At 45.1% G+C, this 22443-nt stretch overlaps 1 protein-coding gene across 1 annotated transcript in view; it reads left to right on the top strand.

The window, feature by feature from the left end:
- LOC137411778 (uncharacterized) overlaps window positions 1-22443 on the top strand; it is a 188442-nt gene that overhangs the window by 15152 nt on the left and 150847 nt on the right. Inside the window, exons 6-8 of the mRNA XM_078777303.1 lie at window positions 12707-13006; window positions 18403-18505; window positions 20321-20460. Coding sequence (XP_078633429.1) covers window positions 12707-13006; window positions 18403-18505; window positions 20321-20460 — 543 coding nt within the window. The remainder of the gene's footprint in view (window positions 1-12706; window positions 13007-18402; window positions 18506-20320; window positions 20461-22443) is intronic.

The raw sequence follows: 22443 nt of genomic DNA, 5'->3' as shown, positions 1-22443 counted from the left end.
GCAATCCTGCATACAGTTGAACCCTATATCCTCAATCTTCTCTGTGCGCCTATTCCAAATCCTCCTTAAAATGAGAAATCTAGAAAAGGTAACAAAATAATTGTTTTCAATATCCAGTGCCTTCAGAAAGTATTCACTCCCCTTGACTTCTTCACAATTTGTTGTTACATCCTGTATTTAAAATGGATTAAATCGGGATTTTTTCCACTGATCGACACATAATACCCCATAAAGTCAAAGTGGAATTTATTGTTTGGAGTTTTTTTCAAAATTAATTAAAAGTGAAAATATGAAATGTCAATTAATCCCCTTTGCTATGACACTCAATTTGAGCTCAGGTGCAATCAATTTGCTTTGATCATCTTTGAGATGTCTCTACAACCTGCTTGGAGTCCACCTGTGGCCAATTCAATTGCTTATCTCCGAAAGTGCTGCATCGAAAAAATTGAGACATGGCACATTGGAAAGAACTCTCCAAAGGGGAATAACATATTGTTGCGGGGGCCGGAGGTACAAAGGGCCGCGGCGGTGAGAGCGTCGAATCCTAACCACAAGACCACACCTCATTCAATTGCGTGCCGAGCGGTTTTGCACGGTGTGGAAAGCGGCGTTACCCCCGCGAGATTTATGGACCTAAGTCGAGCCAAATTCGGTCTCGGATGATGCTAGGCCAATTGGTGAAAGGGCTTACCGAACAGACTGGAAAGAAATTAAATGTACAGCCTTTTATTCAGAAGGCACAGAGAACAGAGACGAAGATACACCTTAACAATGCTAACCTATCATAATAAACCCCACTGGCGCCTTCACTCTCTGACACACACACTCAGGGAATAACACTGGTTAAAAGGCACAGAGAACAGACGAAGATACACCTTAACAATGCTTACCTATCATAATAAGCCCCACTGGCGCCTTCACTCTCTGACACACACACTCAGGGAATAACACTGGTTAAAGGGCGTCCCGATGTACGTGCTGGGATTCCTCACAATTGGCCACGGGGTCTGGTGTGTGCGGCTTGCAGTTCGATGACGTCAGGTCCGCAGGACGAACCGCCACCTCGAAGTTGGCACGGACAAACTCAGCACAGGTAGATGAACTTCAGTGCAGGTGAGTCGTGTCGAAATTGCCATCGCTTGCAGGTCGGCCGGATGGCGCAAAAGATCGGCGTAGACGCGATGGGTGTCGGGCGTCAAACAAAGACCAAACACATGTCGTGGAAGAAACGAAAAGGCAAGCGAGGTCTCGTCATGGACGTGGCGAAAAGGGCAAGAGCTCAGATGTGCCCTCGAAGAATTCCAAAAAGCAAGAGAATCGTGTCGTCCACGAGGCAAAGAGAGAACAGAGCAGCAGGTCGTCGACGTGGCGAAATCCCAGGCAAAAGAGAATGAAATTGCGATCCGCGTGGGCTTTTACCAGATCCGCCCACGCCCCTCAAAATGTTCCAGAGCCTCCCTTTGGCTGAGGCATGTTGCATCATGGCAAGGTGTTCCCGCACCCCTCACTGGTCACGTGGGCCTGTGCTTCTGGCCACACCTTTCTGCTTATTAAAAACATGGCTTCCCTTAACCATACAAGGGTGTGACATTATGCCTAACTCAACGCATATTTGGTCTTTTTTTTTACTTCTCAATGGGAAAGGGCTAATCTTTACATTCAATAAGACATAACTGACATAAGACATAACGCGGTTCTGAGAATGTACATATAACATCAATAAAGGTTAAAGGTTTGCCCCCATAGTTAATGCACATGCAACACGTGGGCCACCTTAGAACATTAGTTATGTCATAGTATGTGTGAGGATAAGGCCATTTCCAATCGTGATAACTGCGTTGTGTAAAATAAATAAGCTGAGGTCCCGTTCATTTTGCGGCCCACCCTCCAAATCGACCTCGTTGGGCAGCATCCATCTCGCGCCCTGATTCGGCTAATCCACCTCATTGGCCGGCAGCGTGAGCTGCCAGTTGCTCGCTCGAACTAGTCGGGTGGCCACGAGGTATGCCTGGAAAAGGGGGAGGAGCGCGAGGTCGGGGTGTGGCCACGTCAAGCAGCACGTCAAAGGCGGAGCCAGTAAGAGCCAACAACCAACCAGGGCGCGATGATGGGCATGGCTTAAGGGGCATGGTAAGTGCGTGGCTGGCAAATTCCAGAGGGTTCGCGGGGCGGCGCGATATAAATGCCTGCACAAAGCCCTTCGAGAGGACTGAGAGGACTGATCGATGTGAGATAACTGTATAAGAGGACTGAAGGAATCGTGCTTGCTACCAAAGGGCTTTTGCGACGTGATTGTGCCAAAAGGACTCGTGAGGAGAAACGCATGAAGAAGCGCGTTCGAGCTGCCGATTATTACGTACGCGGTTGAGCCGCGAGTGTAACCGCCAAGCCAGCCTACCTTTCGCCCGCATTCCGCCCTGTAATTGACCGCTCCGCGCAAACGACATGAGAGTTCCTGGCCGCTGCTGCCTGACCATCGCCTTCATGGCACGAGTCGGGGACCGGAGTGAGCTGCCTGGACGCCATCATCCCGGACCATCAACCCAACCATCTACATCCCCGTGTGAGTGTGTCTGTGTGCGCGGGCCTGTAGTCTAGTAGGAAGACTAGGTCCCCCTGCACCCCCCGGAGATATACTTCTAATCAGTGTTTCTAGATTGGAAAAAATGTGTAGAAAATGACTAGCTATGGCCCCAAGCTGAAAAAATGTCCCACATACCATTTTTATGCAAATTACTGCTGCAAATTTTATGCAAAATTATGCAAATTTTATGCAAATTTTTGATGAGGAGTAGAGTTGAGGGGTCTTTGAGGGCTTCATCGAGGTGCTCTCGGTTGCAAGACTGGGTCATTCTGAGAAGCACAGCAGGGTCAGAGATCATGATGTTCTCCTCCTCAGTGAATCTCTCCATCAACAGCCTCTCCATTGCCTCACACACTGTTTTGAGGCAAAAGAGGGACTTTGCGTAGGCCTTTCCACTGAGAACACCTTTGAGAGATCCACTTGTTACTAGTTGTGCCTCAAAGAGAATCTCTGCATATCCAGAACCACGCATCTTGTGTCCAGTGAGCATCCCGATGTAGTTCATGGATGTGTGGAAGGGTCCAATCGTTACTACATGACTAGCAAATTCATTTGGCCAGCGCCAGATGATGGGAAGGGCTTTCATGCAGACACCCAGATCAAATGTATTCAGGACCCATCTCTGACCCACCTCAGCAGTTGCTGCCTCGGAACGCTTCAGTAGCTCACGAACAACTGCGTTGTCTGTGATCGGTTGGTGGATAGGCGTGCAGTAGTCGACTGTTGATTTGCTGGGTGGGGGAGAACCAGTTGCAGAGGTGAAACCCCCTAGCCCAGGCACAGGCTGCAGGCCATTGCCATGCCATGCAGGCACCAGGCACAGACCGATCACAGACAACGCAGTTGTTCGTGAGCTACTGAAGCGTTCCGAGGCAGCAACTGCTGAGGTGGGTCAGAGATGGGTCCTGAATACATTTGATCTGGGTGTCTGCATGAAAGCCCTTCCCATCATCTGGCGCTGGCCAAATGAATTTGCTAGTCATGTAGTAACGATTGGACCCTTCCACACATCCATGAACTACATCGGGATGCTCACTGGACACAAGATGCGTGGTTCTGGATATGCAGAGATTCTCTTTGAGGCACAACTAGTAACAAGTGGATCTCTCAAAGGTGTTCTCAGTGGAAAGGCCTACGCAAAGTCCCTCTTTTGCCTCAAAACAGTGTGTGAGGCAATGGAGAGGCTGTTGATGGAGAGATTCACTGAGGAGGAGAACATCATGATCTCTGACCCTGCTGTGCTTCTCAGAATGACCCAGTCTTGCAACCGAGAGCACCTCGATGAAGCCCTCAAAGACCCCTCAACTCTACTCCTCATCAAAAATTTGCATAAAATTTGCATAAATTTGCATAAAATTTGCAGCAGTAATTTGCATAAAAATGGTATGTGGGACATTTTTTCAGCTTGGGGCCATAGCTAGTCATTTTCTACACATTTTTTCCAATCTAGAAACACTGATTAGAAGTATATCTCCGGGGGGTGCAGGGGGACCTAGTCTTCCTACTAGACTACTGTTTGTCCTGGGATAAGTTAAGACTGTATAAGCTTCACTGTGTGTTCTTCTCCTCCTTCCTGCACAAATTGTAATAAACCAATCTGTTCTTCTTGTTTCTTCCTAATTCGACCGTATCAGTCTTTTCCTCCATTGGGTAAGCGAAGCGTGGCATGATTCGGAACCGCTCAGATCGGGTTTAGTTCTGTTAAGAGCTCGGATCACGGCTCGTTATCGCTCGGCGTTTCCACTAAAACCGTGGTTTGGGTGGGGTTATTTCCTTGCTTCCTGGGAGGCGTTGGTAATTAGGTATTAGGAATTCGGCCTACGACCCTACCCAGTGCTGACCTGAAGGAACGTCATAGCCCCGGATCACGTCGGCTAGATAAATGACAAGGGGATTAATCCCCCCTTGATAAGGGGAAAGGCCGACGTTGAGATCCGCAACGATATCTTATTCCCCAAGGGCAGTACTTGACAATGAGCCATGTTTCAATTATTTCCATGGAGCGGTTTCGGAGATATAGAGGTGCAACTTTTTCGATATTTTCCAAGATGGTGTTTGTATCACGTGACCCATGATGTTATAATAAATCATTACAAAATTCTGCAGGAGAAGCTGCATATATTCAGAAAATTTCGTGTCCATCGGTCCAACAGTTGCAGAGGAATTTTTGTTTTATTCATACTGATCAGATCAAGCGTTGTACTTGTTGAATTATGACGTCATAATTAAGGCACCGATCCCATCAACATATCTTATTGCCCATGGAGAGTACTTGACAATGAGCCATATTTCAATTTTTTCCATTGAGTGGTTTGGGGGATAGAGAGGTGCAACGTTGTTCCAAGATGGCGTCCGTACCACGTGACCTATGACATCATAATTATGAATAAAAATATTATACAGGCGGAGGTGCTTCTATGGTAAAATTTCGTGTCAATCGGACCAACTGTTGCCCAGGAAATGATTTTTTTTAAATGCAAACATGTACAACATACGTACACACATGAATGCTCAACTCTGCTTTTCGCTTCGCGAGCACAGGGTAATGATGATGTCATAAGTGCCTCCATTATGACGTCATAATTTGACAAGGGAGGGGAGGGAGGGGGAAGGGTGTGGAGGGGGGGAAGGGTAGGGGAAGGGGATGTGGAGGGGAAGGAAGGGGGTGAAGGGGAGGGGGGGAGGGAGGCAGGAGAGGAAGGGGAGTAGCTCACGTTTCTGAGTGAATGTGGCTCACGTTTCTGAGTGAATGTGGCTCACGTTTGAGTTCAGTGTGTTGCCGATCAGGAAGAAGAAGAAGCCGTACTCTCAAATTCGTACATTTCCAGAATTGTTTGATTTATTTGTATTCAAATGTCTGGTAATTGTTTTGTATTTATTTATGCGAATGTGTACTTGCATATAACTGTCATTAATTTAAAAGGGCTTCGGCACGATCGAGAAATTATAAAAAAAAATTACACTCCAAAAAAAACGAATTATTTTTTTTCTTCGTTTTTTTTTTTTGCCGAAAACACTCCCACGAACTCCCTGATGAACCTCTGAAAGTTTGATGAAGATCCGTTCAGCCATCTCTGAATAAAACGTGGACACACAAAAACTGGACACACACACACACAGACACCTCGGTTTATATATATATATATATATATATATATATATATATATATATATATATATATATATATATATATATTCAAAAATTGATCCAGACGTCTATTCTCTTTCAAACATTCAAACCGACAGGGGTAGTTATTTATCACAGCATCTGTAGAATTTTCACCCTTTTACTCAACTCCGTTTCGCTGTTATTTGGTGGAGCAAAAAGTCAACTGAGCTTTATAGATATTTACATTCTGCTGGGGGCACTCCAGTTACGGTACGTGGTCGTGATCTATAACCGAGCAACATGCGTGACAAACGCGTTTGAAGCGAACCTTGAGTAACATGCCTTAATCCTTGCTTGATGATCTGTACAGCATGCTCTGCCTGGCCATTAGAAGCGGGTTTGAACGGAGCAGAACGGACATGTCTGATGCCATTCAACCTCATGAATTCCTGAAATTCCTGACATGTGAAACACGAACCATTATCGCTTACCAACTCATCTGGTTGACCATGAGTAGCCAACATGACACGGAAATTATCAATGGTAGCTGCAGAAGTGCTGGTAAACATGATAGAGCATTCAACCTACTTGGAAAATGCATCAATGACAACAAGGCACATTTTCCCTCAAAACGGACATGCAAAGTCAACATGAATCCTGGACCAAGGTTGGAAAGGCCACGGCCACAGGCTCAGTGGCGATTTCACTGGCGACTTACTGAGCTGCGTACACGTATCACAACGATGAACAAAAGATTTAAGTTCGGAATCAATACCAGGCCAGCAAACATGAAACCTTGCAACAGCGTTCATCATAACAATACCAGGATGGGTAATATGTAGTTCAGAAACCAATCTCCCTCTCCCCTGTTTTGGCATGATAACACGTCTGCCCCAAACTCGTCAATCTGACTGGACAGACACCTCATCTCTATTACGTGAATATGGTTTGTACTCCTCCGAGTCTGGTATGCTGGACCAATCGCCAGTCATAACGCAACGCTTGACTACAGACAACACAGGATCTCTGTAAGACCACAACCTAACTTGAGCAGCAGTGACCGGAGAGCTGTCACTCTCAAACGCATTCATAGCCAATACAAGGTCAGCAGGTTGAGGAGTATTGTTGCGATCAGCAACAGACACCGGCAGTCGACTCAATGCATCAGCACAATTCCCAATGCCAGGCCTGTAATGAATAGTATAATTACAAACAGACAACGTCAAGGCCCACCGCTGAACACGGGAATGACGCATTGGTGTTGATGCCTTTGTTCTCTGAAAACAAGAAAGTGAGCGGTTTGTGGTCGGTTTCAAGCTCAAATTTATGACCAAACAGATACTGATGCATCTTGGTTACCCCAAACACACAGTCTAAGGCTTCTATATCAATCATATCATCGGCTCGTTCGGCTTTCGTCAAGGTTCTGGAAGGGAACGCAACCGGCTGTAACTTGCCCGACTCATTGGCTTGTTGCAATACACAGCCTACCCCATAGGCACTGGCATCACACGACAATACAAGACGCTTGCATGAATCAAAAAGAACAATCAGCTTTATGGAACACAATAGACCTTTAGCTTCCTTGAAAGCATCATCCTGGGCCTTGGCCCAACCCAAAATTTTTCCTTTCCGAAGTAGCTGATGCAAGGGTTCAAACACTGTGCTCTCCTGTGGCAAGAAACTGCCAAAATGGTTCAGCAAACCCAAGAAGGAACGTAATTGTGACACATTTTCTGGTATGGGCGTGTTCTTCATTGCATCGACTTTGGAATCACAAGGCATGATTCAAGCGGCGGTGACTCTTCTGCCTAAGAACACCACTTCGGGCGCCATAAACACACATTTCTCACGTTTCAGTCTGAGCCCTACTTTATCCAAACGATGCAGAACTTCCTCCAGGTTACTCAGGTGTTCTGTCGTGTTGCAGCCCGTGATCAGGATGTAGTCCTGGAACACGACAGTTTTTGGCAAATATTTTAATGGACTCTCCATGTTTCTCTGAAAGATGGCCGCTGCTGAGCGGATTCCAAAAGGACAGTGATTGTAGATGAACAGCCCTTTGTGAGTGTTGATGCACATGAGTTTCCTTGAATCCTCATCCAGCGCTTGTGTCATGTAGGCAGACGTTAGATCCAACTTGGTGAATGACCTCCCACCAGCTAATGTCGAAAACAGGTCAGCCACTTTGGGCAGTGGATACTGATCTGGTATTGAGTGGCGATCGATTTATGGTCACCTTGTAGTCCCCACAGATCCTCACTGCTCCATCGCTTTTCAACACAGGAACAATTGGACTGGCCCATTCATTGAACTCAACAGGAGAGATGACCCCCTCATTCTGGAGTCTCTCAAGTTCACACTCAATCTTTTCTCTCATCAAGTAGGGAACAGACACGAGCTTTGAAATAGATGGGCTGCACTTCCGGATTCAGATGAATTTAAACTTTCATCCCCATGAAGGAATCAATTCCTGGCTCAAATAGAGATGGAAATTTATCCAGCACTTGAGCACAACCAGGAGCCTCCACTGTCGACAGCTCTTTGATATCATGCCAGTTCAACTTTTTTCTCCTAAGCCAGTTCCGTCTGAACAGTGTCGGGCCATAGCCTGGCACAACTCACATGGCCAGTTCATAAATTACACCATCACAAGACACACTGACAGCTGCGCTGCCAAGCACCGGAATAATTTCCTTCGTGCATGTCCGAAGTTTGGCTCTCACCGTGCTCAATTTAGGCTTCAAGGCCTCACAGCCCCAAAGCTTGGCAAATGTTTCCTTGCTCATAAATCGACTGACTCGGCCCTGTGTCAACTTCCATTGACACCTGCTTGCCATTCAGTTGAAGATCAACCGTTATTTGTGCGGGGCCACCAGAAATCGTATGCAACTCATGCTCATCATGCAGCAATGACTTATCAGCACGAGCGACATTCTCGCCATCATCCACATGATGGGTGGTGGTGGTGTCACCATCATTGCTGGACTTGAGACACCTCTTTTGAAGATGCACAATCTTGCCACATCCATTGCACGTGTACCGTTTGAAACGGCACTGGTGAGCCACAGGATTCGCACCACAACGCCAACACATGTTTTGAGGGCCTCTCGCTACCAAGGAAGCAGGTTTCAAAAACACGACTGGTCTCGGCACAGCCTTATACAAGGATGGAGCAATCTTATTTACAGTATCTGCACTCGAAGAGTTCTGCCCTTTTGACGAGATCTCCTTCAGGTTTTCAGCAGTTGTCACACACGTCTGTGCAGTCTTCACTGCTTGTCCCAGGTCAAGGTCGTCTTCTTGAGCAATAACTTTTCGTAAGATGACATCGTGATTTACCCCAATCACAAAGAAATCTCGGAGCATCTCATCAAGTACAGCACCAAATTGACATGGCTCTGCTAAACAGCGCAGATCAGAAACAAAGCCGGGAATGTCCTGATCCTCCCATCATGTGTGTGTAAAACTTGTACCTTGATATGATGACACCAGCTTTCGGCTTGAAGTGGAGCTTGACAAGCTCACAGAGTTCCTCATCGGAAAGGTCGGAAGGTCGCCGTGGTGACAGCAGGTTTTTGATGAGTCCGTACACCTTCTGCCCGCACACAGTCAACAACACAGCACGATGACGGACGGCATCACCAGCGGCCGCCATGTTGTTGGCCACTGTTATGGATTCGTCACTTCCGTTGTTGTGGTTTTCATCCACTTGAAACATTTCTGGTTCCATGTATTATTATTATTGTTGTGAGGGAAATAGCAAATATTATTGTCAAAACGTCAAAAGGTTAATGTTTTAAATGAAACAGGAACCGGACGGCGACGAAGAGGGAGAGGAGAGAAAGAAGGCGGAGCGAGTGAGTCGGACAAGAAAGCCGAGTTGCTCCGAGTTCGGAAGCGAACGTTGTCGAACGGGAGTCACTAGCGAACTTTCGGGTTTCCCGGGAAAGGGATTCCAGCGATAGAGTTGCATCGCTGTGACCGATCAACCTGCGTGTCAGGTTTTTGGCGGTGGATTCCGAAGAGAATCATCGAAGGGCCGTTACGTCTCGAGAATGTGCCGTTGGCCATTTTGACTTGCGTGCTTTGCGCGTCGAGCAAGGTTTCTTTGCTTCGTCAGCCGTTTTCACCGCTTTCAGACGTATCTGGTGTGTGTGTGTGCACCATGGCTTTTGACGATTAATTTGCGGTTCGCCGACTGTGAGCCGTGAAAGTCCATACCCGAGGGTGTGATCTCTCAGTCGCCTGGAGGGCGCCTTTGGATTTCCCAGTCGCCTTGAGGGCGACTGTGTGCAGCTTTGGCTGGGTGACTGTACTCGCCATCCGAACGGGATTCTGGTCTCGATCGGACATCGTTCTGGCGATCGCTGGAGCGGATCGACTTTGGCGTGCAGCCGGGATCGACTTTGGGAAAGAGACATTGGGAATGTTCTTGTTTCACTCACTTGGAGCACAGTGAGTTATAAATTACAATGGTACCATCACAGGATATTGATTGTACTTTTGATTCATATTATTGTTGTACTGTTATTCTTGTGTGATCTTAATACAATATTTGCTTGTGAGTAACAACTGGGGTGGCTTCTCCATTGATTTTTGACATACAGAATAATACATTTTTCTGCCGTGACTCCTCTCGGGTCTCGGAGGTACACCGTGACCAGGGGTCGGGGAGGAGCACATAACACCACAAAGCACTGGTCCGGCCTCTCTACAAAATCCACCCAATCCACCCAAAATCCACACAATCCTCCCCATCGGAGTATTCATGGAAAATGCCGACAGTCGCCATCGAGACACGAACGGGTCTTCACCTCGTCACCACTTGTGATGTCTGGAAGCACAAACAATCAGACCAATGAAGGCACTCAACTTTATATCCGCTTTATTACCCTGCGCTCGCATCGTGAAAAGCGGCGTTAAGTATTCAGTTGCGTACGTGTGCCGTATGTGTGCTGTGTGCCGCATGTGTGCTGTGTGCTGTGTGCCGTACGTGTCTGCATTTTAAAAATCCATTTTCTCAGCAACCGTTGGTCCGATTGAAATGCAAATTTTCACCACAGGAGTGCCTCTTCCTGCAGAATATTTTAATGATTATTATGACGTCATAGGTCACATGGTACAGGCGCCATCTTGGAAAAAGTTCGCACCAAGACATCTCTCAAACCACTCCATGGAAAAAATCGAGTCCTGGCCCATTGTCAAGTACTCCTCATGGGAAATAAGATATGTTACTGATGATGTCATCGGTGCCTTCATGACGTCGTCATAATTCGACAAGTACACTTATCCGCTCATTATTTAAAAAAACTTTCAGCAACTGTTGGTCTGATGGACACTAAATTTTCACCATCGGAGCGCCTCCTCCTTTAGAATATTTTAATGATAATCATGACGTCATAGGTCATGTGGTACAGGCGCCATCTTGGGAAAAAACAAAAAATGTTGCACCGCAATATCTCCAAAACCGCTGCATGGAAAAAATTGAAACATGGCTCATTGGAAAGAACTTCATATGGGGAATAGGTGCTGTTAACGATGACGTCATTTGTGCCATAATTATGACGTCATCATTCGACAGGGACAACACTTCGTCTGATTAGTTTGAAATGTATTGAGTGTGATCTCTGCAACAATTATATTAGAGTTTATAAATTCATGATGTCATCGCTCATGTGGTCTGGCAGTCATATTGGATCAACAAAAAATGTTCAAAAACAGAAGAGTTGGCTCGCAACAAGTTGACTGCTCAGGGTAAGTATTCTATGAATACCATCAGGTTAACATTGCACTCAGCTCCACGTTCCTGGTCCCGTGTGTCGGGCGTCCGCACACCGGACTCACATACATCACACCATGTAATGTCGATATTGCAACACCATGTAATGTCTATATTGTAACACCATGTAACGTCTTTATTGTAACACCATGTGATGTCTTTATTGTAACACCATGTGATGTCTTTATTGTAACACCATGTAATATCTGTATTACAACACCATGTAATGGCTTTATTGCAACACCATGTAACGTCTTTATTGTAACACCATGTCATGCCTATATTTTAACAACATGTGATGGCTTTATTGTAACACCATGTGACGGCTTTGTTGTAACACCATGTGATGTCTTTATTGTAACACCATGTGATGTCTTTATTGTAACACCATATGTAATGTCTTTATTGTAACACCATGTAATGTCTATATTGTAACACCTTGTGATGTCTTTATCATAACACCATGTGATGTCTTTATCATAACACCATGTAATGTCTTTATTGTAACACCATGTAATGTCTTTATTGTAACACCATGTAATGTCTTTATTGTAACACCATGTAATGTCTTTATTGTAACACCATGTAATGTGTATTTTGTAACACCATGTGATGTCTTTATCATAACACCATGTAATGTCTTTATTGTAACACCATGTAATGTCTTTATTGTAACACCATGTGATGTCTTTATTATAACACCATGTGACGTCTTTGTTGTAACACCATGTAATGTCTTTATTGTAACATCATGTAATGTCTTTATTGTAACATCATGTGATGTCTTTATTGTAACACCATGTCATGTCTATATTGTAACACCATGTGATGTCTTTATTGTAACACCATGTAATGTCTTTATTGTAACACCATGTGATGTCTTTCTCATAACACCATGTAATGTCTTTATTGTAACACCATGTAATGTCTTTATTGTAACACCATGTAATGTCTTTATTGTAACACCATGTAATGTCTTTATTGTAACCCCATGTCATGTCTATATTGTAACACCATGTGATGTCTTTCTTGTGACACCATGTAATGTCTTTATTGTAATACCATGTGATGTCTATGTTGTAACACCATGTGATGTCTTTATTGTAACACCATATGATGTCTTTATTGTAACACCACGTAATATCACCATGTAACACCACGTAATGTCACCACGATTCTTCTGTTTGAGGTCTCAACCCGCTCTGTCTTTATTTCCGTTTCCATTCCGTAGGGGGCGGGGTCATGAACAAAAAGTACAGTGAGTCACAGGAGCAGAGGCTCTTCACTGCCTTGGACTGTACTGCCTTGGAGTTGGACTGTACTGCCTTGGACTGTACTGCCTTGGACTGTACTGTACTGCCTCGGACGGTACTGTACACGACGACACAACACTTTACTCTCCTGTGTCCAATGAACCGAGATCTCTCCGATGAGGAACACGTGGTGAACACTCCGGGATCCACGATGGTCTCCGATGGAAGGAACCTGCTTGATCCGGGAGAATCTCCCGCGGCCAAGGAGTTCGGACCCGGTACGTGACGTTCTTATTAGTCCCCGACCGGTGTACACCGGAGGGGACTTTCGGTTTGCACTCCGTCCCTCCGTCTGTCCGTCCGTCACGAAAAGAACAGTTTTCCGGACTTTTTTTTCTCATCTCTTAATGCTAATGATTTCAAACTTGGCACGTGGTTTCCTTATGATAAGTTACAGATCAAGTTCGAACTTCACGACGTTTCGATCATTTTTGACAAAGTTATGGCATTTTTAACTTTGGTAATTTCCCCAACAGTTTTCCGGAGGACAGACTGCCGGTCGGGGACGTGAATTGCAGCGCTGATGAACAGAGGTGAAGAAGAGGCACGTGGTTTCCTTATGATAAGTTACAGATCAAGTTCGAACTTCACGACGTTTCGATCATTTTTGACAAAGTTATGGCATTTTTAACTTTGGTAATTTCCCCAACAGTTTTCCGGAGGACAGACTGCCGGTCGGGGACGTGAATTGCAGCGCTGATGAAGAGAGGGTGAAGAGAACAGAGAGAGGGAGTGAAAGAGCGGAAGAACAGGATTTTAGGACCCGTGGGCTGATGCCGTCAGGTCCAGTTGCAGAATCAGAGTCGAGGGTTGACAGAAACTTTTCCACCTTGTCAGGAGGAAAGGACACAGTCCAGGAGCAGCTGAGTACGACTGGGTATGGTGGGTACAGAGATGGATGGGTTTGGGACACAAGATTTAGAGGCAAACACAGAGTTGAGACATTCAGCTTTTTCACGTGCGGAGTCAGCTGTGTAGCCATTTGAGGTAAGGGAGGGGATGGAGGGGGAACAAACACCAGAAACAGATTTGACCAGACTCCACCAGGATTTGGAAGAGGGAGACAGATAAGAGAGTTCACACACTTGTTTCCGGCTTCGTGAAAGGAAATGAGATTTCCTTCCGTTGGATTTACTTTCCATGAGACGAAGGCAAGTTGTTTCTGGGCAACAGCCTCACCACATGATTCTGTGTACCATGGATGGGAGGAAGGGTATGACACCTGAAGATGAGATGGGATAAATTTGTGCATGAGAGAGAGCAATTTACTTTGGAAGAATTCCCAGGATGAGTTGATGTCAGAGGTGGAGCTGAATGTCTCTGTGCTCTGTCCCCCAAATATTCCTGAAGGTCACACAAGATCTGCCGGCAACCCTCTTATTGTTAAACTGCCAAAATCAAGACTCTCTGCTCACCTTTACTCTTTCATGCCTCTTTTCTCCTGCCTCTGGAACAAACTCCCCCACTCCCTTCAATCCCACTCCTCCCTCCAGGTCTTCAAAACAGCTGTTCACCACCATCTCTTATCTTGCCCCATCCAAAACCTTGATCTTTTCTACCCCCGCTAATTTCACCCCAAATCCTCTTTTTTGAAATACCAACTTTTCCTGGAAGTCCTTGGTGTCCTTGTGTTTATAATTCTTCCACCCCCTTCCCCCTTCCCACGCCGTCTCCCCCCAGCCCTCTCCCTCCCACACATTCCCGATGTCCCTCACAAATGTTGTGTTTATGTGCTTCCCCTTCTCTCCCCATCTTGTCTACTGCTCCCCTTTTTATATACTTTGTTTGTTTGTCTGTTTAATTTGTTTGTGTGATAAATGTTAGCTCTTTTACGAGCCTCGATTATGTATACATAAAAAGAAAAAAAAGAAAAAAAAAAGCATATTGCTCGTTTCAGATGTAGTAATTTTAAAGTACATGTCACATAAGTACATTCGATTTGAAGCTCGAGTGTCTCAGTGTTGCCATGCCATACATGATGTATTTAATACTGAACAAGAGTTCCATGTCCTTTTCATGTGCAAGTTTCATTCTGATATCCGTGTTAAATATATTGGTGTACTTGTATACAAGTGTAACTAATTTGAAAATTTCAACAGTATGATGTCAAGTAATGATATTATTGTTTTGAAGGGTCTCGGGACGTATTTATACGATGTACAGAAAAGGAAAAAACAGTTACTCATGTAAATGTGACATGTACAAACACTATATATTTTGAAATAGATGTATGTTTTATCCTCCGTTTCTATGTTAAAATCCTTCCTTCATTGCATCGTTCGTCCCATTCTGGGTGTCAGATTGCCCATTCTCTGTTTAGGACATTTTATAACGTGTATTTTTCAAATTTAAGCACAAATGTGGTGGGTTGGGGCACAAAAATGCAGTGATATGGAAGTATGTTCTTCGCCATTTAAAATATAAGTGTCTGAGGTCAATTAGAATTTCGTCCAAAATGAAGGATTGAATGCGTCCAAAATTGAGTAGGACGTTGCATGAAACTACTACACAAGGGGATGATTGCACTTTACCGGGTGCGCTTTTCTTAACCTTCTGACCCGAACGTAACCCTAAAACCCTCGGTAATCTGCTATCTACCCTGATACAAAAGACGTACATAACAATATTGGTGATATGAATGCACTTACCTTCAATAGGTGATTAGATTAGTTTGATTATAAGTTCAATCTTATGTACTTCAACTCTCCCGTGCTTTGTAATAATTTGTGTGATTTTATTTTAAATGGCGTCACAGCTTGTAATTGATTTTGCATGACAAATGTGGCACACACACACATGGCTAGAATAACACTTCAACATAACAAGTCATTCCTAAAGGAGTTAATATTCCTCATTAGTAGTGAAGCTATCTGTAGCTCTCTGCACTGACATGGTCCCAGTGAATAATGCACACACGTCATGATCAGAATATTTCGACAAACATTGTGTGATGAATATTTTGATAAATATTTGATCAGTTCATGCATAAGTATATATTTCACACACAAACATAATGTGGATCATATTCTCTTGAATGAAAAGGACATCGATTTCGACAAACTTAATACCCAGATATCTACATTCATGTGAAAAAGTAAGTACACCCCATGTAAAGTTTTGACTTTTTCAACATATTTCAACATACAGCTATTTGATCTTCATTTCAACAATATTGATAGTTAAAGGTGATATAATATAACAAATATCATGAAACATTTACATTTTGTAGTCCATTGTATAATTTAAATAAACATAAATGCAAATTTCGCATGTGGAAAAAGTAAGTACACCCCTACATTTATCACTGCTTCAAATACCTAAAATTCGAATCAGGAGCACCAGCTCAGGTGCAAATGATTAGAACATCGTTAGAGAGGATCTTGGAGGAACCTATCTTATTTAAACCTCAGACATTTAGTTTTGGTTTGCTCTTTGTTGTTGAAGTGTGCGGCGTCACCATGCCTAGATCAAAAGAGCTCTCTGAGGCCTTCAGAAAGAAGGTTATAGATGCCTACGAGTCTGGGAAGGGATTTAAAAAGATCTCCAAACAATTTGAAATCAATCATTCGACTGTCCGGGAGATCATCTACAAGTGGAGGAGATTCCAAACAACAGCCAACTTGTTCAGGCCAGGCCGCCACAGCAAGTTCAGCCCGGGAGCAGACTGCAAGATGCTGAAATAAGTCTCTAAGAACCCCAGAATGTCATCACAGGACTTACAGGTAGCTCTTGCCACTGTGTTGATGTCAAAGTGCATGAGTCTACCATTAGAAGGAGGCTGCACAAATTTGATCTACATGGGAGGTGTGCCAGGAGGAAACCTTTGCTGTCCAGAAAGAACATCAGGGCAAGACTAAAGTTTGCCAATGAACACCGAGGCAAAGAGCAGCACTTCTGGAACAATGTGCTCTGGGCAGATGAGTCAAAGGTAGAGCTATTTGGCCGCAGTATCAGAAGACATGTTTGGCGAAAACCAAAGATAGCAGTTGACCACAAGAACCTGATACCAACTGAAAAGCATGGTGGTGGAAATATTATGGTTTGGGGCAGCTTTGCTGCATCAGGGCCTGGGCAGCTCACCATCATAGAATCCACGATGAATTCTTCATTGTACCAGAGGGAGCTTGAGGATAATGTGAGGCCAACTGTCGGAAAGTTGAAGCTCAACCGAAGGTGGACCTTGCAACATGACAATGACCCTAAACATACCAGTAAATCCACCAAGGAATGGCTGAAAATAAAGAAATGGAGGGTTCTGGAATGGCCAAGTCAAAGCCCGGATCTAAATCCCATCGAGATGTTGTGGGGGGATTTGAAACGAGCTGTGCATGTAAGAAACCCCTCAAACATCGCACAGCTGAAAGAATTCTGCATGGAGGAGGGGGCAAAAATTTCTCCCAGTCGATGTCAGAGACTGGTAGACAGTTATAAGAAACGCCTACTTGAGGTTGTTTCTGCCAAAGGGGGCAATACCACCTACCTATTAGAGCGAAGGGTGTACTTACTTTTTCCACATGCGAAATTTGCATTTATGTTTATTTAAATTATACAATGGACTACAAAATGTAAATGTTTCATGATATTTGTTATATTATATCACCTTTATCTATCAATATTGTTGAAATGAAGATCAAATAGCTGTATGTTGAAATTTGTTGAAAAAGTCAAAACTTTACATGGGGTGTACTTACTTTTTCATGTGGCTGCATCTATATTATACAAAGTACTGAACGCTGGAAATTAATATATTATAGATGCCAACATTCAGTAATGATTTCGATGTGACACACACACACACACACACACACACACACACACACACACACACACACACACACACACACACACACACACACACACACACACACACACACACACACACATACACACACCATTACTATACTAACAGAAATTAATGATGTCAATCAATCCCCCCCCCCCCCCGCTCCCTCCCCCTCCCCTTCCCACGCCTCCTGCCCCCAAGCCCTCTCCCTCCCACACTTCTCCCTGCTCTCAAATGTTGTGGTTGTGTGCTTCCCCTTCTCTCCCCATCTTGTCTTCCGCTCCCTCTTTTTGTATATTTTGTTTGTCTGGTTGATTTGTTTGTGAAATAAATGTTAGCTCTTTCACGAGCCTCGATTCAGTATACAAAAAAAAGAAGAAAAAAAGAAGTTTTTACATGGTAAAAACTTTCTACGAAGGTCTTATGGAAACTGACCATAATATACCAAACAATGATCGACATTTACTCGATCACTTAGTCCTCCTCAAAAGACTGCACCTTCAAACATTTGTGTAAAATGCAAATGGTAGTTTTTAGAACAAAAAAACAAACACGTTTCTCACAAGCCTCAATGTCCCAGATACCCATGGGTTCTATTTAATTCGCCTTAATGTAGGTACATGCAAGTATATCTGGCATCTGCCAAATGATTCAAACCTGATTCTCACACATGCTTCACTGATTCCGTAATTTAAACGTCAATAACACAATTAAAGTGTTCATGGTAGTTAGTCAGGTAAATCATGCATGTAAAGTCACTTTCACTCACAGGTGGGACGACACACAAGAGATCATATCTCATCCATCTTCTTTGGCCACGCCTGTCTTCAGTGTGTATGGTGATCGCTGTATTCAACAGGGAAGCAGCAGTGACTATTTCTACATCTGTTGCCCAGACAGAGTTTTTCTCCATACCACTGGATGGCAAATACTGGTATGGGTCATATCAGGATGTCCAGAGTATCCTTCAAAGTGATGTCGATATTTAGCATCAGCGAGAATGTCCACGACCTTCGATCTGATGACACCATTTTGGGATTCGCTTCCACAAATCTCCTTGGAGATGGCCCGAAAGAGACAGTTTCCGTCACCAACTATGTGATCTATTTTTTGGGACTGCCATCCAGGACACCTGGGTTTCAAACTGGCCATCGACCATGTGATTTTGGAATATCCAGTTTTTTGCAGTTGAATCTTCGCCACGAGGCATTCGTCGGGATGAACTGGATCTCTCGTTCTTCATTGTTTGTGATATTCACTTCTTGTGAGGATCGGGCGCATTTCCGAAGTCACTGATGAGGAGGATGGTTGTGATGTCGTTGGGGAGGCTGGTTCCAATGGTTGGGATGGTGAACTCGGTCCATGATTCGGAGATGTCAAGGATGGCAGTGAGTCAGATGGAGATGTTGCAGAAGGAGTCGGCGCAGACTGGTGGATACTGGAAGAGATGGTGGCATCTGCTTTTTCTCCGTTGTACCATCTCTTGAGGTTCGCGGCGTTGTACTTCTCCTTCAGAACAGAAGACCCCTTCTGTAGATTATACAATCCTTTGCCAAGGACTTGGTGGATGACATAAGGTCCCTGGAAGCGGGCTGCTAGCTTATCACCCATCCGTGTCTCTCGTCAACGATTGACACAGGCAACCTGATAGCCGACCTAGAAAAAAAAAGAATTAGTTACCCATCTGTGTAAATATGTGTCGAAAGATTACCGTATGCATGCCCAAGATGTCAAACCAATCAGATACCTCATCACGATGTACATGTTAAAACATGTTATATTTCATTTATATAATTTGCAATAACTCAATTGTTCATATTCATCCGTTCACGACGGATCTGTTGCGAGATTTCCATTTCAACACAATGACTTACTGACGATTACATAGTTAGATTGCAAATTTCAATTATGCATTGCTTCCTGTTTACCTTAAGCATGGGACCACTGTGCTTGATATCATAACGTTGCTTCTGTTTGGCCTGGGCTGCTTCAATGTTGCTTCGGGCAGTAGCACGTCGACGTGGAATGGCATCAGCCAACTGCTTAATCCGGGTTGCGACAGTATCTGGGTCAGGTTGTGACGGCAGCGATGAGTCCTCTGCGTCAGTGGGGGTCTGCAGATCAACAGGTAATCGGGCCTTCTGACCATAGAGGAGTTCAAAAGGTGACATCTTCGTTGAGGCTTGTGGGTTTGTCCGGTAGGCAAATGCAATGGGCTGCAGGTACTTGTCCCAATCGTCACATTCGTCGTTGATAATCTTCATAAGCTGCGTTATCATAGTCTTATTGAAACATTCTGTCAAACCGTTCGTTTGTGGATGATAAGCAGTTGTCATTGCTTGGTCTGTATCAAGGATGTCACACAACTGCTTCACCAAAGAGTTACAAAATTCGCGACCTTGGTCGTGAAGGAGAACCTTACTTGCGCCGAACCTAAACACCAGTCCCATCAGAAAAGCATGAACACTGTCAGCAGATTTGTCGCTTAATGAATCAACCTCAACCCATCTGGTCAGATACTCAGTGGCAACGATGACATAACGCTTCTCGTCGGCCGTCTCCTTCAATGGTCCAATAAGGTCAACTCCCCAGCGATGGAAAAGGTCTTTTACCGGAACAGGGTGTGACATAGCAACATGAGGTCTGTTGTTGGTGTTCGCTTTTTGACATCTCTGGCATTTCTTACAAAATTCACGTATGTCGTTGGTCATCTTGTTCCACCAAAATCTCTCGCTGATCTTCACTATAGTTGCGTTCTGGCCAAAATGTCATCCCCCAACGAGGTCGGAGTGAAGGGATTCCATGACTTTCTGCTTCTCGTCATCTCCGATGACAACCTTCTGCTTCTTGCCATCTTTGCCTTTGTGGTACAGGACCCTGTCGATTGTCGTAAAAGATGCTGCCTTCTCTCTTAACCGCCGCTTATCTTCCTTGTCAAAATCAGTAGGATAGGTACCAGATTCAAGATAGTCTGTCAGATATGTCACCTCTGGAGCATCCATGGTGATGAAATAACTTGTGATAGCAGTGACTTCTCAAGCAAGGATGAGAGGACAGTGGTATGAATGATATTTAAATACTGTTGGGGGGTCCTTCCCTATCCTCTGGTCTCGGTAAACCTCTGAACACCGAGGAAGTCCCTGGCAGAAAGATGTGTTGTCCTTGGTTGAAAACAAGCCAATCAATAATGAGTCCACACCAAGGGTTACGAACAAACCACAATATATTATAAATCCCACACAGGAATCACGACCCCAATTAGTACAGCACTTCACCATATAATTCCTATCTGCAGGTGGCACCACCTTATCGGGTCCCTTAACCCCCAAACTCACGGCCCTTTCCCCAATGTCTCTGGACTCCTCCCAGGCGACGTCGATTCCCTCCAGCGATCGTGGAATCAATTTCCGATTCCAATCAGTGGAGGCGTAGACGATCGAACCAACCCGCAGGTCACGTGGTCCAATCCCCAGCACGATAGCGGTAGAATGGGTACCTCCCAAAGCCGATTTCTGGTACGTACACGGTTGCGGTTCAATCCGCGAGTCTCCTCAATAACCCTCCAAAAGCCACTGCCTTGTACAGCCGTCCCCGGCAAGCCACCGGAGAATTACGCCCGGCCGACACGACACAAAAACCTGGTCACTGCCGGTTGTGCGCTGTCGAAGATGGCGGACGGCTTTCTCTCGCACCCGGATTTGGAGGTAAGGATACTCGGCAACCTCAGTGAGGATACCCGACTACGCAGGCTACGCAGCAATCCGGCGATCTCCTATCGCGTGGACTTCTTTTCCAAGGAGGCAAAGTTCCCTTGTACTGTACGTTTGACTGCTCGGTCTGGAGCTGCAATCAGAAACGTCGGCTCACGATCCTCTGCCGCTTCTTCCCTCCCCCCTCCTTCTCTTCCGGGTCACGATCCGATTTCCGGCGACATTTTACCAGCCACAATAAGCATCATCTAGAATCGACATTTTCTTTGCTGATGACTCCACTCTCTGCCGCTCCATTCCTCTTCACTCAGATCGGCAGTCTGCAGCCTCCTCACTCTCTGAAGACCTGGACAAAATCACAGACTGGTCAAACAAGTGGAACATGTCTTTCAATCCTGACAAATCTCACACTCTTACTATGTCTCTCCGAAAAGATCGACTGGACAACCCTCCCATCTACTTTCTCAACAATTCTCTCCAAGAATTTCTGTCGCTCAAGCTTTTGGGTCTCACTATCTGCCATGATCTTTCTTGGGAAAACCACATTTCCAAGCTGGCCTCCAAAGCCAGTCGCCGACTGGGCATCCTCCGTCGTGCGAAGTCCTTCCTAGGCACACCTGAGCTCCTCACCACATACAAGGCTTTCATCCGCAGCTCAATGGAATACTGTTCTCCCCTATGGGCTGGTGCTCCTGCCTCACACCTGGCTCGGCTTCACGCTGTTGAATCCAAAGCTTTCAGAATCATTGGAATCTCCCGCGATGAAGCTATCTCTGAGGGCCTTTCACTCACTCACCGCAGGCAGGTAGGTGGTCTTTCTGTCTTCTACCGACTCCTCTCCGGCCTTGCTCCCCCCGCTCTCTCTGTGCTCTGTCCCCCAAATATTCCTACAGGTCGCACAAGATCTGCCAGCAACCCTCTGATGGTTAAACTGCCGAAATCTCGGCTCTCTGCTCACCTTCACTCTTTCATTTCTCTTTTCTCCCGCCTCTGGAACAAACTCCCTCACTCTCTTCAATCCCACTCCACCCTCCAGGTCTTTAAAACAGCTGTTCACCACCATCTCTTATCTTCCCCCATCCAAAACCTTGATCTTTTCTATCCCCGATAATTTCACCCCAATGCCACTTTTTGAAATACCAACTTCTGACCTGGAAGTCCT

This window comes from Myxine glutinosa, chromosome 5, assembly GCF_964187855.1.
Source record: "Myxine glutinosa chromosome 5, kmMyxGlut1.1, whole genome shotgun sequence".
In the NCBI taxonomy this organism is placed as follows: Eukaryota; Metazoa; Chordata; class Myxini; order Myxiniformes; family Myxinidae; genus Myxine; species Myxine glutinosa.
The sequence above is the reverse complement of the archived record's forward strand: the minus strand, read 5'-3'. Positions and strand labels throughout refer to the sequence as shown.